Genomic DNA, 17643 nt, shown 5'->3' with positions numbered 1-17643 from the left:
TTTTAGCCTCTTTTTGGAAGCACACGTCTTGTTTGCACCACAATTGCTAAAGCCAACCTTCTTCTTCCGGGTCAACCATCAGCTAAGTGCAGATGGGACACCCAGAATGTACTGCAACTAACATTATCTGAGCAGTACAAGTAGGAGAAACTCATTTAGATTTTATAGCAAATTTGGCTTTTCTTTTAGAGGTAAGTTCATTGTCTTCTCTCCCACCTTATTCTGATGAAAGCAGGCCTTGCTCTTCAATATTTGTTGTTACTTTCCTTCTTTTATTCACTTCACAGGTAAATTGGTTTGCAATCATAGCCCTATGATCATAAAAGACATATTTTTTTTAAAAAAGGTTGATATAGCAACCATAAAAGAAAATTAAAAACTAACTTAAAAATAGAATTCATAATCTTAATACTTTTAAACTTAACTGAACTCTATTAACGTAACAAAGATATGTGTTAAGGGAAAGAGAACATTCATGTGAATTTTAATTTTCAAGCTTACTTCCTCATTAGTGATCAGAAAAAAATGCTTAATTCTGTTTATTGAAGAAATGGATTGCTATTCTATTTTTCGTGCTTTTTGCTCAGATTCAGAATTTAAGATGTTAAGCATTTAGGAGTTTCTAGATGTTAGATCCTTATTGAATCACATCCAGTAGAAAAAAAAAAGGAAAGAAAATTAGTTATCAATGACTTAAAGACTTTTAACACATTGTAATAGATTTGTATACTGTTTCCCATTTTGATCAGCTTGAAGACTGCTTTTACAGGTATAATGAGCTACTTTAAAAAATATTTTAGTCATGGATGCATCCCTTTCTATAAACTCTTAAAGTCTTTGCTTTTTAATTCACCTTAATTCTTATGACAAATTCCCAAGAGGGAATAGAAATACAATAATATCTTTTAAATGAATTGTTTTAGACGCACAAGACGACAAGATATACGAAATGGAGACCCATTAACTCACTGTTCAGACTTACAACACCATGGTAAGTTACATTTTTCATCTTTCAACCTGCTAACACTGGTATAAAATCACAAGAAATAAAGCATATATACACACATGAAAGGCACACACATCAAGATTTTAAACCCTTATGAGACTTAAAGCTTGATATTCTCATATTAACAAAAGAAGCCAGTTTAAGTACATGATTTCATATATAGCTGCCATGTGAGAGTAGTAGGCAACAAAAATATTCACTTAAATATATCAAAGAAGAAAGTGTATTGTATTCTTAAAATGTCATTCAAAGTATTCATTAATATGCTGACGGTGACCAATACATTGTTATTGGACATCCTAGTCCAGTAGAAGATAATTCCGGTATCTTCATGCTGATTTAGTAATAGAATATTCTCCTGAACTGGGGATTTGGGACCAAGTTCATTTTATGTCTCCTAACAGATTTCAAGGCCTACTTCATGTCAAGGTGCTTAGTTTATGCTGAAATACCAACCAGTCTTCATGTAAAATGGAGTAAAATTGTAGAATATCTCACTTTCCTACTTCAACGCTTTACAAAAATAACAATGAAGCTGTGCTTCCCTCTGCTGGGGAAACTTATCAATGACAACACTGCTATGAAGAATTCATAGCTAAAATGAGAACATTTTACATGTAATTGAACATAATTATACTATTAACTTTTTTGGTGTCTTTTACATTAATCTTGAAGCTCTAATATGTTTATCAGTTAATTTGGATTTGATCTACTAATTATGCAAATAGAATATTCATGCTTCACTAATGTAACAAAAGAAAACACACTGCACAAGCAGCACGCTAGCATCCCTAGCATGCATTCCAAAACCTAACTACTTTTCTGAAAGTCAGATCCCTGTCATGTGTCCTATATGTACTGCTATCTGGTTTATGAACATTAACAGGATTGTTTTGAGGATAGCAATACCAGGAGACAGATAGCCATGAACTTAGCCTATATTTTGGATCAATTTTTCTTGCAAAATTTTCTTACCAAGGACTTTCCTGTCTGTTATTGTTCTTGTTATAAAGAAAAAATATACCACTATATTGAGTAAATGTTATTAATTTTTGTCATTGTGGATATAGTGCATTATTAATCTACCCCCTTAAATTTTTCAAATGGCATAATTCAATTGGACAATAAAACTAGTCTTCTATTCATCTATTTTATGTAAAAATATTGAATTATGATAAGCACTACTTAAGCCATGCTGTCTTATGAAATATTAATTCATTGTATTAAATAATCTGCTTGCTTAGCTATGGAAAATCTAATGATAACAAATGGAAAAAAGATATAAGATAATATAGCTAGAGCTCATTTTTTATCAGACTTTAATCTCTATATTGGTATGTACCTTGCTATTTTGCTCATTCTTATATCTCTGGAGCTGTAACAGATGTAATATCATGAATATCATGATAATAAATACCATGTAGATAAATATTTGTTGAATGAATAATCTAAATATTTCAACTATAGCATAGATACTTATTGTTTTGGTTTTTCAGAAGAGATTTGAACTAAATAACATATATTTTTTTGTATAAATGATTTGTCATATATTGTTATTATTAACATAATCATATACAGAAATAAAATATCTTAAGAAATGTCAATCAATTAACTAATAAATAACTTTAAACATCAGTATATGTAGGATATTATGCTATATTTTGAAGATTGCTACATATATTTATATTTTGCAGATAATGTGTAATATAATATAAAAATCATTTTACAACTTTAATACAATATAGTTTGAATACAACATTTTACAGATTCATCCATTTGTTTAGAAATCCATTCCCTTCAAAGACCCAGTTAGTTTTTTAAAAAACATTTTTATTAATTTCAGAGAGGAAGGGAGAGGGAGAGAGAGACAGAAACATCAATGATGAGAGAGAATCATTAATTCGCTACCTCCTGCACACCCCCTACTGGGGATCAAGCCCACAACATGGGCATGTGCCCTTGACTGGAAACGAACACAGGACCCCTCAGTCCACAGGCCTATGCTCTATACACTGAGCAAAATTGGCTAGGGTCCCAGTTAGTATTTTTTTTAATTATATATATGCTGGAATTATGAGTGTACATATGCAAGGAAAAGCTGACCAACGTGTATTTACTTTTTAAAAAGTGAAGCTGTGAATAAGTTAATGTTGATTGATTAGGCATTAGCAAGTGCTTCAGCTTTTTAAATTGTTCTTTGATGAAATTAGTTTGGTGGAAGCCTGCAAACATTGCTGCTATAGAATTGCTTACCTACAGAAAGTAAAATGAATGTGAATCAAGCTTCCTCCTGATTCTCCCATCGGAATTCACGCTGTAAAAAGGAAAGAGAATTGCTGTGCTTCAATGTTACTAAGTGGTGTGTGTGTGTGGGGGGGGGGGGGTGAACAACTCTAAGGAGATGCTTGAGATAAATGGGAGGAAATGGTAAAATAGTCCAAGAAGTTCTGCAGCAATAAAACATTCCCTTTTTGATGGCCTCTTATTTCCTTGTCTGCTTGTTTGATAATTGACAAAGCATAATATATATATATATATATATATATATATATATATATATATATATCAAAGATTATAGTAAATTTTAAATGTTTGGAAACTTAGTCAGGTATACCCATATGGCCAGGCTGAGTCGCACCTTGGGAATCAGTGAATTGTCTTAAAATAGGTGTTATCAATACTTGAAAGTAAAATGAGCAAAAATCCAGAGCTCAACCCTATTAAGTCATGTATGTTGTCTTGCTAATGTCACATCCCGCATGGAATAAAATAGTTGTGCTCATATGGAAACATACAAAGATATGTTTTCACAGAAAGCTGCTAGGCAACTTGAAGCCAAATTATACATTTCAGGACAATCAGTTCCAGCTGTGATGGTAAACATAGTTTGTAACACTCTATATTTTACATATCCTGAAGTTTTAATAGAGAGACTATATAAAATAATTCAGAATGAAGTGGAAGAAATTTTCCTCTTGATGAAACCTTTAGCACTCACTCAGCGCTCTGCTCCCTCTGAGTAAAGGCTGAACGAATGGTGAGCTGGCCTGGGTGAAACAGAAATCCAGCTCCCCTTCCCCTCATCCAGAAGGCTCTCCTTCATCACTAGTGGCCCTTCACCTGGGGAAATTTTAGCACAAAACCCTAAATATATATGTGCTGGCACATCTTTCTGTCCTCCCGCTTATACCTCATACAGAAGGCTAAAGACAAACCTCAGGTTTTTGCAATATGTTTCCTTCCCTACAATAACTGCTGTGCACACAATTGAAGCCGGTCTGAATTTGCATTCAAGAGCATGAGAGGCTGAGTTAATTTACCTTTAAACCACCTCCCCTGTCCCCTTCCTTACCAAACAAGAATGAGTCAAACTGTGGTCTACAAATCCAGAGAAGAAAAAGCTGCACCATAAGTAGCAGTTTTTAAGTTCACATCATCTTAGATTTTTTTAATCTTGGGAATATTTTATATCCTAACTTCTAGTTTAATGCCATCATTGAATTTCACTTTGTGATAGTTCCCTTGGTGGTCCCCTCTTGCATCCCCATAGTAAAACATCCACAGATTTCGATCTTCTTAATTATCTCCACAACTAGCTCAATTTATGTCTTGATTGACATCAAAATTTCATAAAATATCTTTGGCTGTGTCATTTCCATAGTCTACAAAGTTGTGAATACAGCATTTTGTGGCAGTGCCAACCTGGTCTGTGCTTGGGCTTCTTTTATACATGTGGAAGCATCCGACTATGATTTTGAGCTTTTAGCCTCAAGAGAAGCAGAAATATATGCTAGATGAGCATGATGTCAGTCCTAAAAAAAAAAATCCCTAACTTTAATAAATTACCAAATTGTATCAAGTCTAAGATGCCACTGTATGTAAGATGCAGCATTTTTAGTATCCTGCTAAAATAGAAAAACTGCCCAATATGGACAATCTAATAGATGGTCCTAGTATCAAGCCAGGACACAATAAGTTTCAGTATGAGCCTAAAGAAGAAATAAATTCCCATGAAGAAGAAGATACCAAGGATATTTGGTTGTTTCAACCACAATTATGGGTAGTGAAAAGGGGAAGAAATACTCCTTGAACCACAAGGTGGTACTCATGAAGGTTTACTTTATGAAGTCACCAACAGGGTGGACCAAAAAGACTTTATTTTAAAGAGGTATCAGACAAGACTTTAATTTAAAGAGGTATCAGGTTAGTAGGGTCCCATGTGTCTGGCAGAAGAACAATTTTTTTTCTGAAAGAAAACAATTTCAACTCAGATCAAGAGCAACTGTAAGATGCCTTCTGATACCAAAGATCTTAAGATATGACGTGTGCACCTAGAATGAACTTATTACAGTATATCTTCTACTAGAGGCCTGATGCATGGAATTCATACAAAGGGCTTGGCCCTTGCAGCCCCGGCTTCGTGCAGAAGTTTGTCCAGAAGGACGTCCTGAAGGTTGTTTGGCTTCTGGTCTAATTAGCATATTACGCTTTTATTATTATAGATAACTTTTGGAAACGCTTTTCGAAACTATTTCCACTGGAGATAATCAATTTTCACAATAGCCATCTTCTAATAGTACCTTAGGCAAATAATTCAATTATTCATAGTATATGTGTGCAGAACATGCATATACAACCTGAATAAGAAGTTTGAAATAGTTAATGCCATCATTGTTCTTTATTAAACTTTTAAAATATGTCACCAGAGATCACCCAAATGTTTTTACACCTATAATTTAACCATTGTAAATAGAAAACTTATAAGCATGCTATATTCCTTAAGTTCCAAAACTTAAAAGGAAAACATATTAGAACGGAAGATGGTATTTTCATTATTGTTTATGGGAGGTTTATACTTAAGCAAGTGGGTATTTTCCATCATCTCCTATCATACCTCTTGGGAAAAAGTAAATTAAACATCAAAGTCTATGTTTCCTGTCTTTAAATATAAATTATCCTGATAATCTTACTCTAATATACAAATTATGTATGTGCTGAAGATAAGATATATGTTTAATATAGATTAAATCAATATTACAGCAGATTTCTTGATATTGGGGGTTGCTTTTCATGTAATTGAGTTTCAGCCTGCTCTGTGCTAAGAACCATTGCAGGTTTGGGCATCATAAGATATTAAGCCCAGTATTAAATATAACTATTCAGATGGCTTTATAGTAACTTAATAATACCTCAATTTCATTTTCTTATTTTAAATTTTAATAAGTCACTAAAAAATAAGATACTAGTGACTCTCTCTGAAACAAGAATTACCTATGAACAATAAAATTAAAATATCCTAGCCCTGGCTGGTTTGGCTCAGTGGATTGAGCATAGGCCTGCAGACTGAAGGGTCCCGGGTTCAATTCCAGTCGGGGGCGCATGCCTGGGTTGCAGGCTCGATCCCCAGTGTGGGATGTGCGGGAGGCAGCTGATCAATGATTCTCTCTCATCATTGATGTTTCTATTTCTCTCTCCCTCTTCCTTCCTCTCTGAAATCAATAAAAATATATATTTTTTTAAAAATTAAAATACCCTGGTCATATCTGTAATTTATACATTTACCTATCTGTATACCAATAATAGCATTTTAATCAAAATATTTTCCTTCTTTGCTTGAACTTTAGCAAATATTATTGAGAAAAAATCTATACAGTAAAATATTAAAATTACAATGTGTTAAAAACAACTAAAATTAGATTTATTTTTATGTACATCAGCTATTAACTGTATTTGCTAAATATTTAAAATAATTTATAACCATTTGCCCCTCCCCTAAATTGTTTTATTTTCATTATTTACGAAATTCAACTTTTCAATAACATAAATGGGAAGACACCAAAAATGATAACAGAAACAAAATAGTTGAATAAACACGTTTCATTAACTCACCCAACTTTGTCTTTTCTACATGACATCAATTTTTTAAGATCCTTACATTATTAACATTTCAATCTTAGAAGACATTTATGGGGTTAAAATGGAGAGTGAAATAAATGGAAAGCTGAAATGTGATGCCTTCTGTTTCTGCTTTATTGGAAGAGAATCAAATACTAAATAAGGCCTTTAGCAATATGATATTTCTGGCCAAATGATGGATATCATGACTTTTTGTTGTTACAAAAGGAAGCAATTTATTTAACTTCTTTCTTTCCTCCCATTCTTTCTGGTTTATTAGGCTCATTTCATTTCCATAAATTATTCCACTAAAAGAGGAAATGATTAATTGAAGATTGCTTCCTTAAAAACATTATTTCTTGTCATTAACAGCTGCAACATATTGTAACATTGTGTTATTCAAAAACACTGTGGTGCATTTAAAATTATTTTAATGTTTGTTGCTCTCTCAATTATTTTGCTCTAAATATACAATTCAACCCATGAGAATTCATTATGCAAATTTAACAACTATACCCTTCCTGTCTACTGGTAATTTTCATTACAAAAGTTTGTATTCAAAACAGTTGCTTTCTAAGTGTGAAATGTATTTCTAAATGGATTACATTGAAATTGCTTTCTTTCTGGAAACATACAAGATTACTCATGGGCAAGGACATCCATTAGAGATTTAGGGGTCCCTGGAGATATTACCCTGTATTCTTTGATTTATCAAATTTCTTTCTCTTCTTATCCCATATTTGGATTTTTTATTCTGAAGTATACTTGAGTAGTCATCATTTTCTCTCACGTTATCTCAAATCAACTGTTGTAACATTCTAAAATTTAACCAATTTAGAATATCCTATCTAATAAAAGGGTAATATGCAAATTAATCATCACCCTGTCACAAAGATGGCGGTGCCCATAGCCACAATATGGCGGCACCCAGTCCTCTCAACCTTGCTGGAGTTCCCCAGTCCCTGGGGGGGGGGGGGGGGAGGGGTAGCCGCTGAGAGCGGGCAGCATGAGTGGCCTGGCGGAATACTTGCTTCATCACCACGGCGACAAGGCAAGCGTTCCACGCCCAGTGGCAGATGGGCCTCTGGCCAGGCTGGGGCGCAGAATGAAGCAAGCGTTTCACACCCAGCCGCTGGGCCTCTGGCCACGGAGAGCCTATGAGCAGCGGGCGTGGAGCGGCCAGGCCCCACAGAGAGCTACTGGCACATGGATTTGTGCACAGGGCTAATAGTTTTAAATGTTTAACAGTGCATTATGTCATAATCAGGGTTATATACCCTATGCCCTTTCTAATTGATTACATTTAAAATTATTTTGAATAAAACTATGGTAAATCTGTCTTGAGGATATCAAAGGTACATGAGATTTTAGCTTTAAATGCAGGGTAAATAGTTGCCTAGATTTGACATTCAGCAAACTTCAGCCAAGGGTTAATGACTGTCTTGAAGAATGTATAGTTTGGAGGAAGATAACTAGATTAATAATTAATTCTAATAAAATACAGTACTCTAAAGAGATGCAAAACAAGATGCTAGGAAGCATAAAAAAGAAAACTATTTCTTTTCTGGTGGTGGAGGAGCAGGATTGATATTGGGGAGGAGTTCATAATTTGTCTAGTATGAATTCTCAATAAAAGATTCTAACTTATGGATGAATTAACAGTTTGAAATATTAAAAGAACAACCATGACAATAATACTACCTTACATATTCATGATTATTTCTGTATTTAGACATTATACTGTTATTTTTATGTAGATATATTTTATGAACCACAAAGAAAATATTTTAAAGGGTTATAAGTATTTTGTTATGTATAATTGTTAAACAAACTAATAGATTTCATGCAATTTGCAATTATTTGATTAAATACAAATATAAGATAAAGATAGGAATAATGTCACACAGGCAAAGCAAGTATGCTGACAGAGAACAGAAACAGTCATGCAGGAAAAACATATCAAGAAGTTATAAGGGCCCTAGCTGGTTTGGCTGAGTAGATAGAGCATTGGCCTGTGGACTGAAGGGTCCAAGGTCTGATTCCAGTCAAGGCACATGCCCGGGTTGCTGGCTCGATCCCTGGAGGGGGCATGCAGGAGGCAGCTGATTAGTGAGTCTCTCTCATCATTGATGTTTCTATCTCTCTCTCCGTCTTCCTTCCTCTCTGAAATCAATAAAAATACATTAAAAAAAAAAGAAGTTATAAGGGTAAGACATACATTTTACTAAAATATTTTTTGGCCAATGTAGAAGGGGAAATATGATAAACTGATGAGTCACAAAGTACATTAAAAATTAAATTGTTCACAAAAATCTAAATAATTCCTAAAAAAATTACACCAGAAATAAAATGTTTTCTATCACCAGGGAGATCTTGAAGAGAAACTAAAAACTAAGCAAGTTTCTCAGGACTATTGGGAAGGTTACCCAAAAACTCTCTATGGACCAGAGAGTATGATTAAATTAATTGAGAAGAAGATGACTTAGTGATTTTTTTAAAGTACCTAATTGCTAATATATTAATATTAAAGCCTCTTCTTTCTTATTATGCAGGTTACATTTGTCTTAGCTTTGGAGTAACTAGTATACAAAAGTATTTTAGAAGTTCTATGTTTGAGATCAATAACTTATACCTTATATTTCTATATATATCCTATATAATAAAACCCTAATATGCAAGTTGACCAAACGGCGGAACAACCAGTCACTATGATGCGCACTGACCACCAGGGGGTAGATGCTCAATGCAGGAGCTGCCCCCTGGTGGTCCATGCGCTCCCACAGGGGGAGCACTGCTCAGCCAGGAGCCGGGCTCATGGCTGGCGAGCACAGCGGCAGTGGCGGGAGCCTCTCCCACCTCCGCGGCAGATGGACATTCCCCAAGGGGTCCCGGGCTGCGAGAGGGTGCAGGCTGGGCTGAGGGACCCCACTCTAGTGCACAAATCTTGTGCACTGGGCCTCTAGTTTATAATAACATACATTCGGTGAGAGACAAGTCAACAAGAAAAGTAGGCCTGGGAGGCATGGTTGCTAAACCAGAAGATAGTGGATCACCATGTTATTTCTGAATCTAGTAGACTTTTTTCTGTGTTGTCATGCTGTTATATATCTTAGGATTTCATGAATATTTAGAGCTAGAATGAAAAGTCTCTTCCTAAAAGTAAAATGATTTCTTTTACTAAATTAAAACTTTTTTTTTTTTTACTTTTTAAAATTTTATTGGTGTGAAAACATTTAACCATTTTAACAAAATTTAAGTGTATGGGTGTAGGGTACAGTACTGTTTATTATAAGTACAATTTTGTACAGCAGGCTCAAAATCTTATTCATCTTGCATAAGTGAAACTATATACTCATTAATGATTGGCAACTCCACACCTCCCTCCCCTCCCACCCCTGGCAACCACCATTCTACTTTCAGCTTCTAGGGATTTGACTATTGTAGATACCTTGTATATGTAGGATCATACCGTATTTGTTCTGTCCTCAAGATCCATCTATGTTGTTGCTTATTTCAGATTTCCTTCTTTTTTAAGGTTGACTAATATTGCAACTTAAGGGATTTCTAAATCAAAAAACTTTAATCTGCACAGCAATTAGCAGGAAAATGATATTCCATGTAAACTGTATTGACCTCTGTGATAAGGCATTTTAATGATTCGTGGTAGCTCCTGAATCAAAGAAGACTTTCCAGCAGAAATATTCAATCCCTCTCCATCCAGGGAAGCAGATGTCTAGCAGAGCAATGTGTGCCATATTTATTCAACCAAAGATACACTAATAATATCAGGGAAAAAATACTACCATATTCAATGTTGACATTGAAAAAGATATATATCTCCAGTATGTAAAAAATGACTTCAAGTAGATTAAATGTTTCTTTACATTTCATTCATTTCCTGTTTCTTTTTCCCTATTTCTAAGGGATTGATCTTTTAAATAAGAAGGGACAGACACTTCTCTATACTAAAAGAGTTGTATTTCATACCTCCATCAATAGAGGAAAAGGCGCTGAGGTTGACATCCCTGGAAATAGCAAATGGAGGCAGAAGGTTGATTCTAGACAGGGTGAGACTGAGAGATGATGGACATCGGCCATGTACACCAGGATCAGATGGAAGGAGGATTTGGAAAGTTTTCAATCTAATGAGAGCAAATCTTATTGTGTCTGACAGACAAAAGTACTCATTTTGATTATAAGGAGAGTAAAACTGTCAAAGTGATCAAAAAAAAAAAAAAGGGGGGGGGAGGGGGACTTAAATCAAAAATCTAGCTAAGTTTGAAATAGAGAACAAAAAGTTTACATCTGTCTCTTACTGTCAGCCCTCTATGCATATGAACATATATTTATTATTTTCTAAATTAATATAATGAGTTCCAGACTGTGCAGGATGTCATAATGGAAACAGGATTATACAAGATAATAAGGGGATTTTTTTTTACTCTAAATGAATTTTACCTACACCCCATGTGTCATACTTTTGATCTTAACTGTGTTTCATTTACCACATTGAAGGAGGTTACATAAAGGGTAAAATAATAGAAACTTAATCAGGAAACGGGATTTCTTATTGTTGCATTTTATTATTGACTCTTGCCATATTCTTTAGTCAGATTCTTAAAAATATTGCAAGATGTGTCATTTTAAAATGAGAACAATTGAAACCACATGGTGTCAGAATGGCACATCTTTCCTATGAGCCATCCCAACCATTTCACACCAATTGATCTTCAGAACAAACCTGTGGGTTATTTGGGAGTTATTGGCAAGGAATATAAAATTCCTGAACTCTACCTTTTGTAAAATACTATATAAATATTGGTTGGTAAATTTAATTTTACAGATAAAAAACAAAACAAATATAATACAAAGAGGCAACATCTTGTTTTCAAAGGCCTAGTTGAATAACTTTACTGCTGGAAAATATTGTAATATGAACTGGCCCCACTGATCAGAGCATAGAGTTTTACAGTGAAAATCATTTCTTGGAGAGGATTTCATGGCATCTAAAAATGTATAGTTATACTGCACATAAGACAGATTTTGTTGCTGTCATGCTGAGGTAGACAAATATCTGCACGTGGCTTATATAATCTATACCAAAATAATGTCTATTTTGATAAGCACTTGGGTTCTGAAACTTTACATCCTTGACATTTCTGCCATACACAATCAATTTGAAAAAGACTCCCAACTTGGCAATAAATTTATCTCTTGAATTTCCAAATAAATACATTGAAAAGTTGAATTTATTTCTCCAACATTTCTCATTTCATTTCTTCCTCGCTGAACAGATAAGCACCATGGCCACAGCCTTGAAGAAAGAATCATCTATGGGGTAGAAAACAGCAGCACCTTCCTGGAATGCAGCCCAAAATCACAGCGAGCTCTGGTCTATTGGCAGTTCCAGAGGCGAAATGAAGAGCGAAAAGAAGAGGTATCGCAATGAAACCACGTGAATATTGAGAGGGGGAGTGCTGTGAATCTTTATCCTTTTCTTCACTCAATAATAGCTCATTCACTAAACAAACACTCATTGACAGGCTTTGTGCTAGGAGTTAGAGAAACAAATGTGAGTTTTGTCTCAGAAGCCATTTGGGGATATATTTTAGAATCTTCTTCTTTCTGTAGTTATCTACAAAGCAGTTATGTTATATATATAATTGTCTAGTGAAAAAACAAATCCCCCTAGTAATTTTAATTTTTGTTCAATTAATTCTGCTATCTAAATGTGTGTTTTTTTCTTCATTAACTTCCACCTCCAATGGGAAAGGCAGGTTTGGGAAAGGGAGTAGTAGATTTATGTTGAAGTATGTAAGGTCCCAGTATGAACTCTTATATGAAATTAGCATGTAGTATCAGAGAGAGCTTCCTCCTCAATGGATACATTTATTCCTCTGTAAAAATAAAGAATTGTGCATAGAAAATATCAGTGAGAACTCTGAGCTTTCTAAAAGCATTAAATAACGGTAACCAGACTATGCAGGTTATTTTTAAATGTATTATGTGCAGACAATTTTATAAACATAATCTGAATATAAAGGCAAAAATTATCCTATTATCTTTTTTGACATCTGAAGCAGTCTTTAAGTATGTAATCACATCACACAAATGTCAAGGTTGGTTTTGTTCATTACTGTTAGACATCTCTGTTAGAAACTGTATTCAAAATAAAAGTGAGGTTCGATATATTCAAGAGCATATCTGCATGGTTCTGTCACATCTAAGACCTAGGAAAATGAATAAATAATTATTAAGCTTGTAATGCTACACTTTTTCTACTTGCTCCATTGCTGATGTTTGTGTTTCATTTTTTTCAAATCTTACTAAATGGTCATTTGAATGCTGCATTGTTTTCTACTATCATGGTTCTGCATTTCCAATTCCAATAGTTAATGTAAACTTTCTCCTATATTTATATGCCTTCTTTCAAATGTACAAAATAAAGTATATATTTATGCTTTCCTCCCATTACCTTGAATATTTTAAATTATTGTAATGAGAAATTTTATTGAAACTATAGGGAGCCAGTGTTTTGCAGTGCATCTTAAAAAACAATTGACAAATTTATAACTCTTTTCTTCTGATAGGAAAATGGTGTCATATCTCTTAAGCTAGAAACTTTAAGTGTTACAATGTGCGTCCACACATAATCTAAATTTTTACAGAAATTACATTTCTTTTAAATATATATAATCTAAATTTTTACAGAAATTACGTTTCTTTTAAACATATATATTTTACTGCCTTTTTTCCTTCTGCTAGATTAGAGTGGACGATCATGTCATCAGGACAGAACAAGGCCTTCTACTGCGCAGTCTGCAGCGGAAGAATTCAGGCAACTACCTGTGTCATGCCGTGGAACACGGCTTCATGCAAACTCTACTCAAAGTGACTCTGGAAGTCATTGACACAGAGCATTTGGAAGAACTTCTTCATAAAGATGATGATGGAGATGGCCCTAAGACCAAAGACATGTCCCACGGCATGACCCCTAGCCAGAAGGTCTGGTACAGAGACTTCATGCAGCTCATCAACCACCCCAACCTGAACACAATGGATGAGTTCTGTGAACAAGTTTGGAAAAGGGACCGAAAACAACGTCGGCAAAGGCCAGGACACACCCAAGGGAACAGTAACAAATGGAAGCATTTGCAGGAAAATAAGAAAGGTAGAAACAGGAGGACCCACGAATTTGAGAGGGCGCCCAGAAGTGTCTGAGTTTCATTACCTCTAGAAACCTCAAACAAGTAGAAACTTGCCTAAGACAGTAACTGGAAAAAAAAAAAAATGCAATATACATGAACTTTTTTCATGGCATTATGTGGATGTTTACAACGGTGGGAAATGCAACTGAGTTCCACCAATTATAAATTAAGTCCATGAGTAATTTCCCTAACAGGCTTTCTTCCTAATGCCTACACGTAATAGAGGTCAGGTGAACACAGATGTTCCCTGTAGCAGTCTTAACATTTCCTATGGGATTTCACTGTACAGGTTTTGCTTTCTTTGCCTGAGAAATAAAAATGTCATTTGCCATATTGCCATCTAAAGAAGAAAAATTGCATCAGCAAAGCCATTTTATTTAACTAAAACTTTAAAATAAACTGCATGGATTTACTAAGCTGATGAATATTCCAAGACGTGGTTGGATTCATGGATATTTTTGTCTACCAGCACTCCTGTTTATATGTACTGGAGGAGTAAAATGATACTGAATGAAATGGTCTGTGGAAATATGAAAAACATAAACCATCCATCATCCAGAAGAAAAATGGAATACACTGATCTACTACTGATGTCTTCTTTCAGCTTTGATCTAAAGATGTATTTTATTAAAACTATAATTTAAATGTACCATGACAAATATGCAGTAAAATTTAGCTCTTTCCTAAGCTAGAGTAGGTTTTTTGTCGTACAATTATTGTGCTATATAGTTTTTGCTTTAAAAATACCAATTCTGTGCTGCTTTTTTTTTCAAAATGTTGTTTTCTGTTCTGCAAGGAGGAGAGCCAATAATACTGTTTTAGAAATATATACACGTCATTATGAGTTAATTCCTAAAACCTGGATAAATTATGTTTCATTTTTCTGAGGGTTTCAAACAAATAACACCTCTCCTCCTTTAAGTATTATCTAAGTTAATTTTAACCTGCATAATGTTCTTGGAAAAACAGAGCATTTAATCCCCCCAAAAAAGGGAAGAAACAAATTGATACATTAAATGCATTTTGTTGTATCTAATGAATAAATGAGGGAAAGGAGCTGAATATTTCTTAAAATTAATAAGCATTATCTTAATATAATATTAATAGAAAATGTCTCTTAATTTCGAGCTTGAATCCCTGCATGATACTTGAGACATAAGAACTCTCTCCCCATGATTCCATTAGGAATTACACCTGTGCCACCTAATATTTTTAAAAGAGAAATCATTAATATTAAGAACACTATCTTAAAAGCAAATTTTTCAACTCTGTTTACATCTGTATCAACTGCCTCTTATTTCTCATTTAAGACAGTTATCTGTCTAAAGAACATGACTTATTTTCATGTCAGTGGGAGTGACTTTTATACAAACTGTTTTCCAGGACACAATCCATACTTAAAACATGTAAAACTTTGTCTCTTGCAACAACTTATAAAATAAGGTAATGATTATTAACTAAGGGCTTGCCTGCTTTATTGTCCTAAGATGATTCCTTGAGAGTCATTGACTTCAAGGCACATAGAACCATCAGCATTACAGTAATTTCTTTTGCACAGCATTCCCCTTGCCAGAAATCCCTCCCTGGGCCCTTCAACATGCACAAAAATGCAAAAGAAGCATCCTATTGCTACTTAATGAAAGCAGCACTGAAATTCTAACTCTGTCGGGATTCTAATTAACTCAGCATTAACTTCTCACCTGGGACTAGAGTGAATTTTCTAAAATTTCTCTATCAGCTGACAGTTTTCACAGATTGAAGCTCAGGTTACAGTTTTAATGATTATGTTGAACAAACAATTTGTTGGCACTTGTTTCAAATGAAAGCCTAAAAATATTCAACATTCCATTTTAGGCTCCATTGATTAATACAATATTACTTTTAGAAGTACATCCTCTAATGCTATCTGAATTTTAAATTATTTGAAGAACACACTCATATGGAGGGGAAAAAGTGTGAAATGTAAATCAAAGAACAAAGAGTGTTCCAAAAATAGGTCATTCTTTTATTTTTATAGAGTATCTTAACTGTACTAAAATTCGGTGTTGCATTTCATTCTATATTTGCAACTGAAACAAATTTATTCGCAATAACAAAAAGTATCTTATTTCTTATTAGTCTTTAAAAAGAAAAGATTTGAAGGGCTAGGGATAATAATTTCAGAATGTCTTCCAATATCTAAATGTATTTTGTTTAGCATTATGAAATACCCATGGAAAGAAAGTCTAGACTTTAAAAGAAATAAAAAACTAACAAATCTATTGGCATGTCTTTATAAACCATCAGGTCTAAGTTTTCAAATAAAATTAAGGATATAACTTGCAGGTAAATAACTCTTATTACATTTACAATCTTCTGCCAATGTGTATTGAGAGGGGACAGGTTGCACGAAAAATAATGCCCCATTCAATTTAATTTGATAGGCTGATATATGCATGGATCATCAGAGTTGGAACCAAGTTAAGTCTCTCATGTGTCCTTAAGCAAATTATGATGGCAGTCTTAAGATAGGAAAAAGGTACATTGCAGCAGAGAAATTATGGCCCAGTTGAAATGAAATGTAAAATGTAAATGCATGTAAATGCACATTTAATAGTAATTTTTATGTATTACTTAGTGATTTTCAATGGTATGTGCTTAATATTTTTGCTACCTACACATTAGGCAAAGAGATGTAAATAATTTTGAAAAGAAGACGAGTGTACAATGCAACATTATACAGGTACTCCATTTCAGTGTGTTCAACATCACCCGAAAATGCCAGATTTCCCACCCGGGTGACAAGGTGGTTCATGTGCTATTTAAGGGCAGGAGGTGTGTGCCCATTCAATAAGCATGTTTTTTTCCAGATAGTACATATGTTCCATATCTGTATTTATCATTGCATTTCAGATGGGAACTACAAAACTGGAAAGAAAATGTAATGAAACTGCTGCTGTAAATTATTCCTTTTGGCATGTATTCAGTTGCTAAATACACATTTCTTCAAAACATTTGAATTCAGATGTCTTTACTGTCCCCTCCAGCATATGATGTCAAGGAACATAAAGTTCAGGAAATGTGGAGAACCATTCAGGTGGCTATATAATCAGCTCTCAGGTTTCTGCATTGTGGTCATCAGCAAACTGGGTTCTATACCTATGGTGATGATGTGAAATTTTATGACCTTTAACTTAAATATTGATATTTTTATGTCATGCCTAAAAAGAAAATATGGGGATGAAACTCTATAAGGTGTCATTATCATAATCATTTTGGTTTTATTCAGGACCTACAAAGAAGTCTGCAAATTTGTTATTGAAATCGATGATCCTGAAGGTTATAAGCGAGAACTAACATGGAGTGAATAGCATAACATTTTGAAATCTTTGTTTTATGAATTCATTTTTTACACACCATTTGATTTCACTTTAATGGAAATCTTGCAAGTTTTATGGCTTAGTGAGTTGTAAGGTGTTAAATATAGCTGGCCTAATGCCAAAGACAGCCAACCTTTCTATTTTAACTTTATAATAATTATTTAAAATCAATGTT

At 34.1% G+C, this 17643-nt stretch overlaps 1 protein-coding gene across 2 annotated transcripts in view; it reads left to right on the top strand.

Annotated features, from left to right (window-relative positions):
- The window catches only part of SEMA3A (semaphorin 3A), a 202666-nt gene extending 185570 nt beyond the window's left edge, over nt 1-17096 (top strand). For both annotated transcript variants that reach the window (XM_080664128.1, XM_080664129.1), the window contains 3 exons: nt 924-991; nt 12196-12338; nt 13667-17096. In XM_080664128.1, the coding sequence (XP_080520254.1) occupies nt 924-991; nt 12196-12338; nt 13667-14122 (667 nt within the window). In that variant the 3' untranslated portion in view covers nt 14123-17096. The remainder of the gene's footprint in view (nt 1-923; nt 992-12195; nt 12339-13666) is intronic.
- The last annotated feature ends 547 nt before the right edge of the window (nt 17097-17643 follow it).

The sequence above is a fragment of the Plecotus auritus genome, assembly GCF_963455305.1.
Source record: "Plecotus auritus genome assembly, chromosome: 4".
In the NCBI taxonomy this organism is placed as follows: Eukaryota; Metazoa; Chordata; class Mammalia; order Chiroptera; family Vespertilionidae; genus Plecotus; species Plecotus auritus.
Note: the sequence above shows the minus strand (reverse complement) of the source record. Positions and strands in the feature narration are given on the sequence as shown.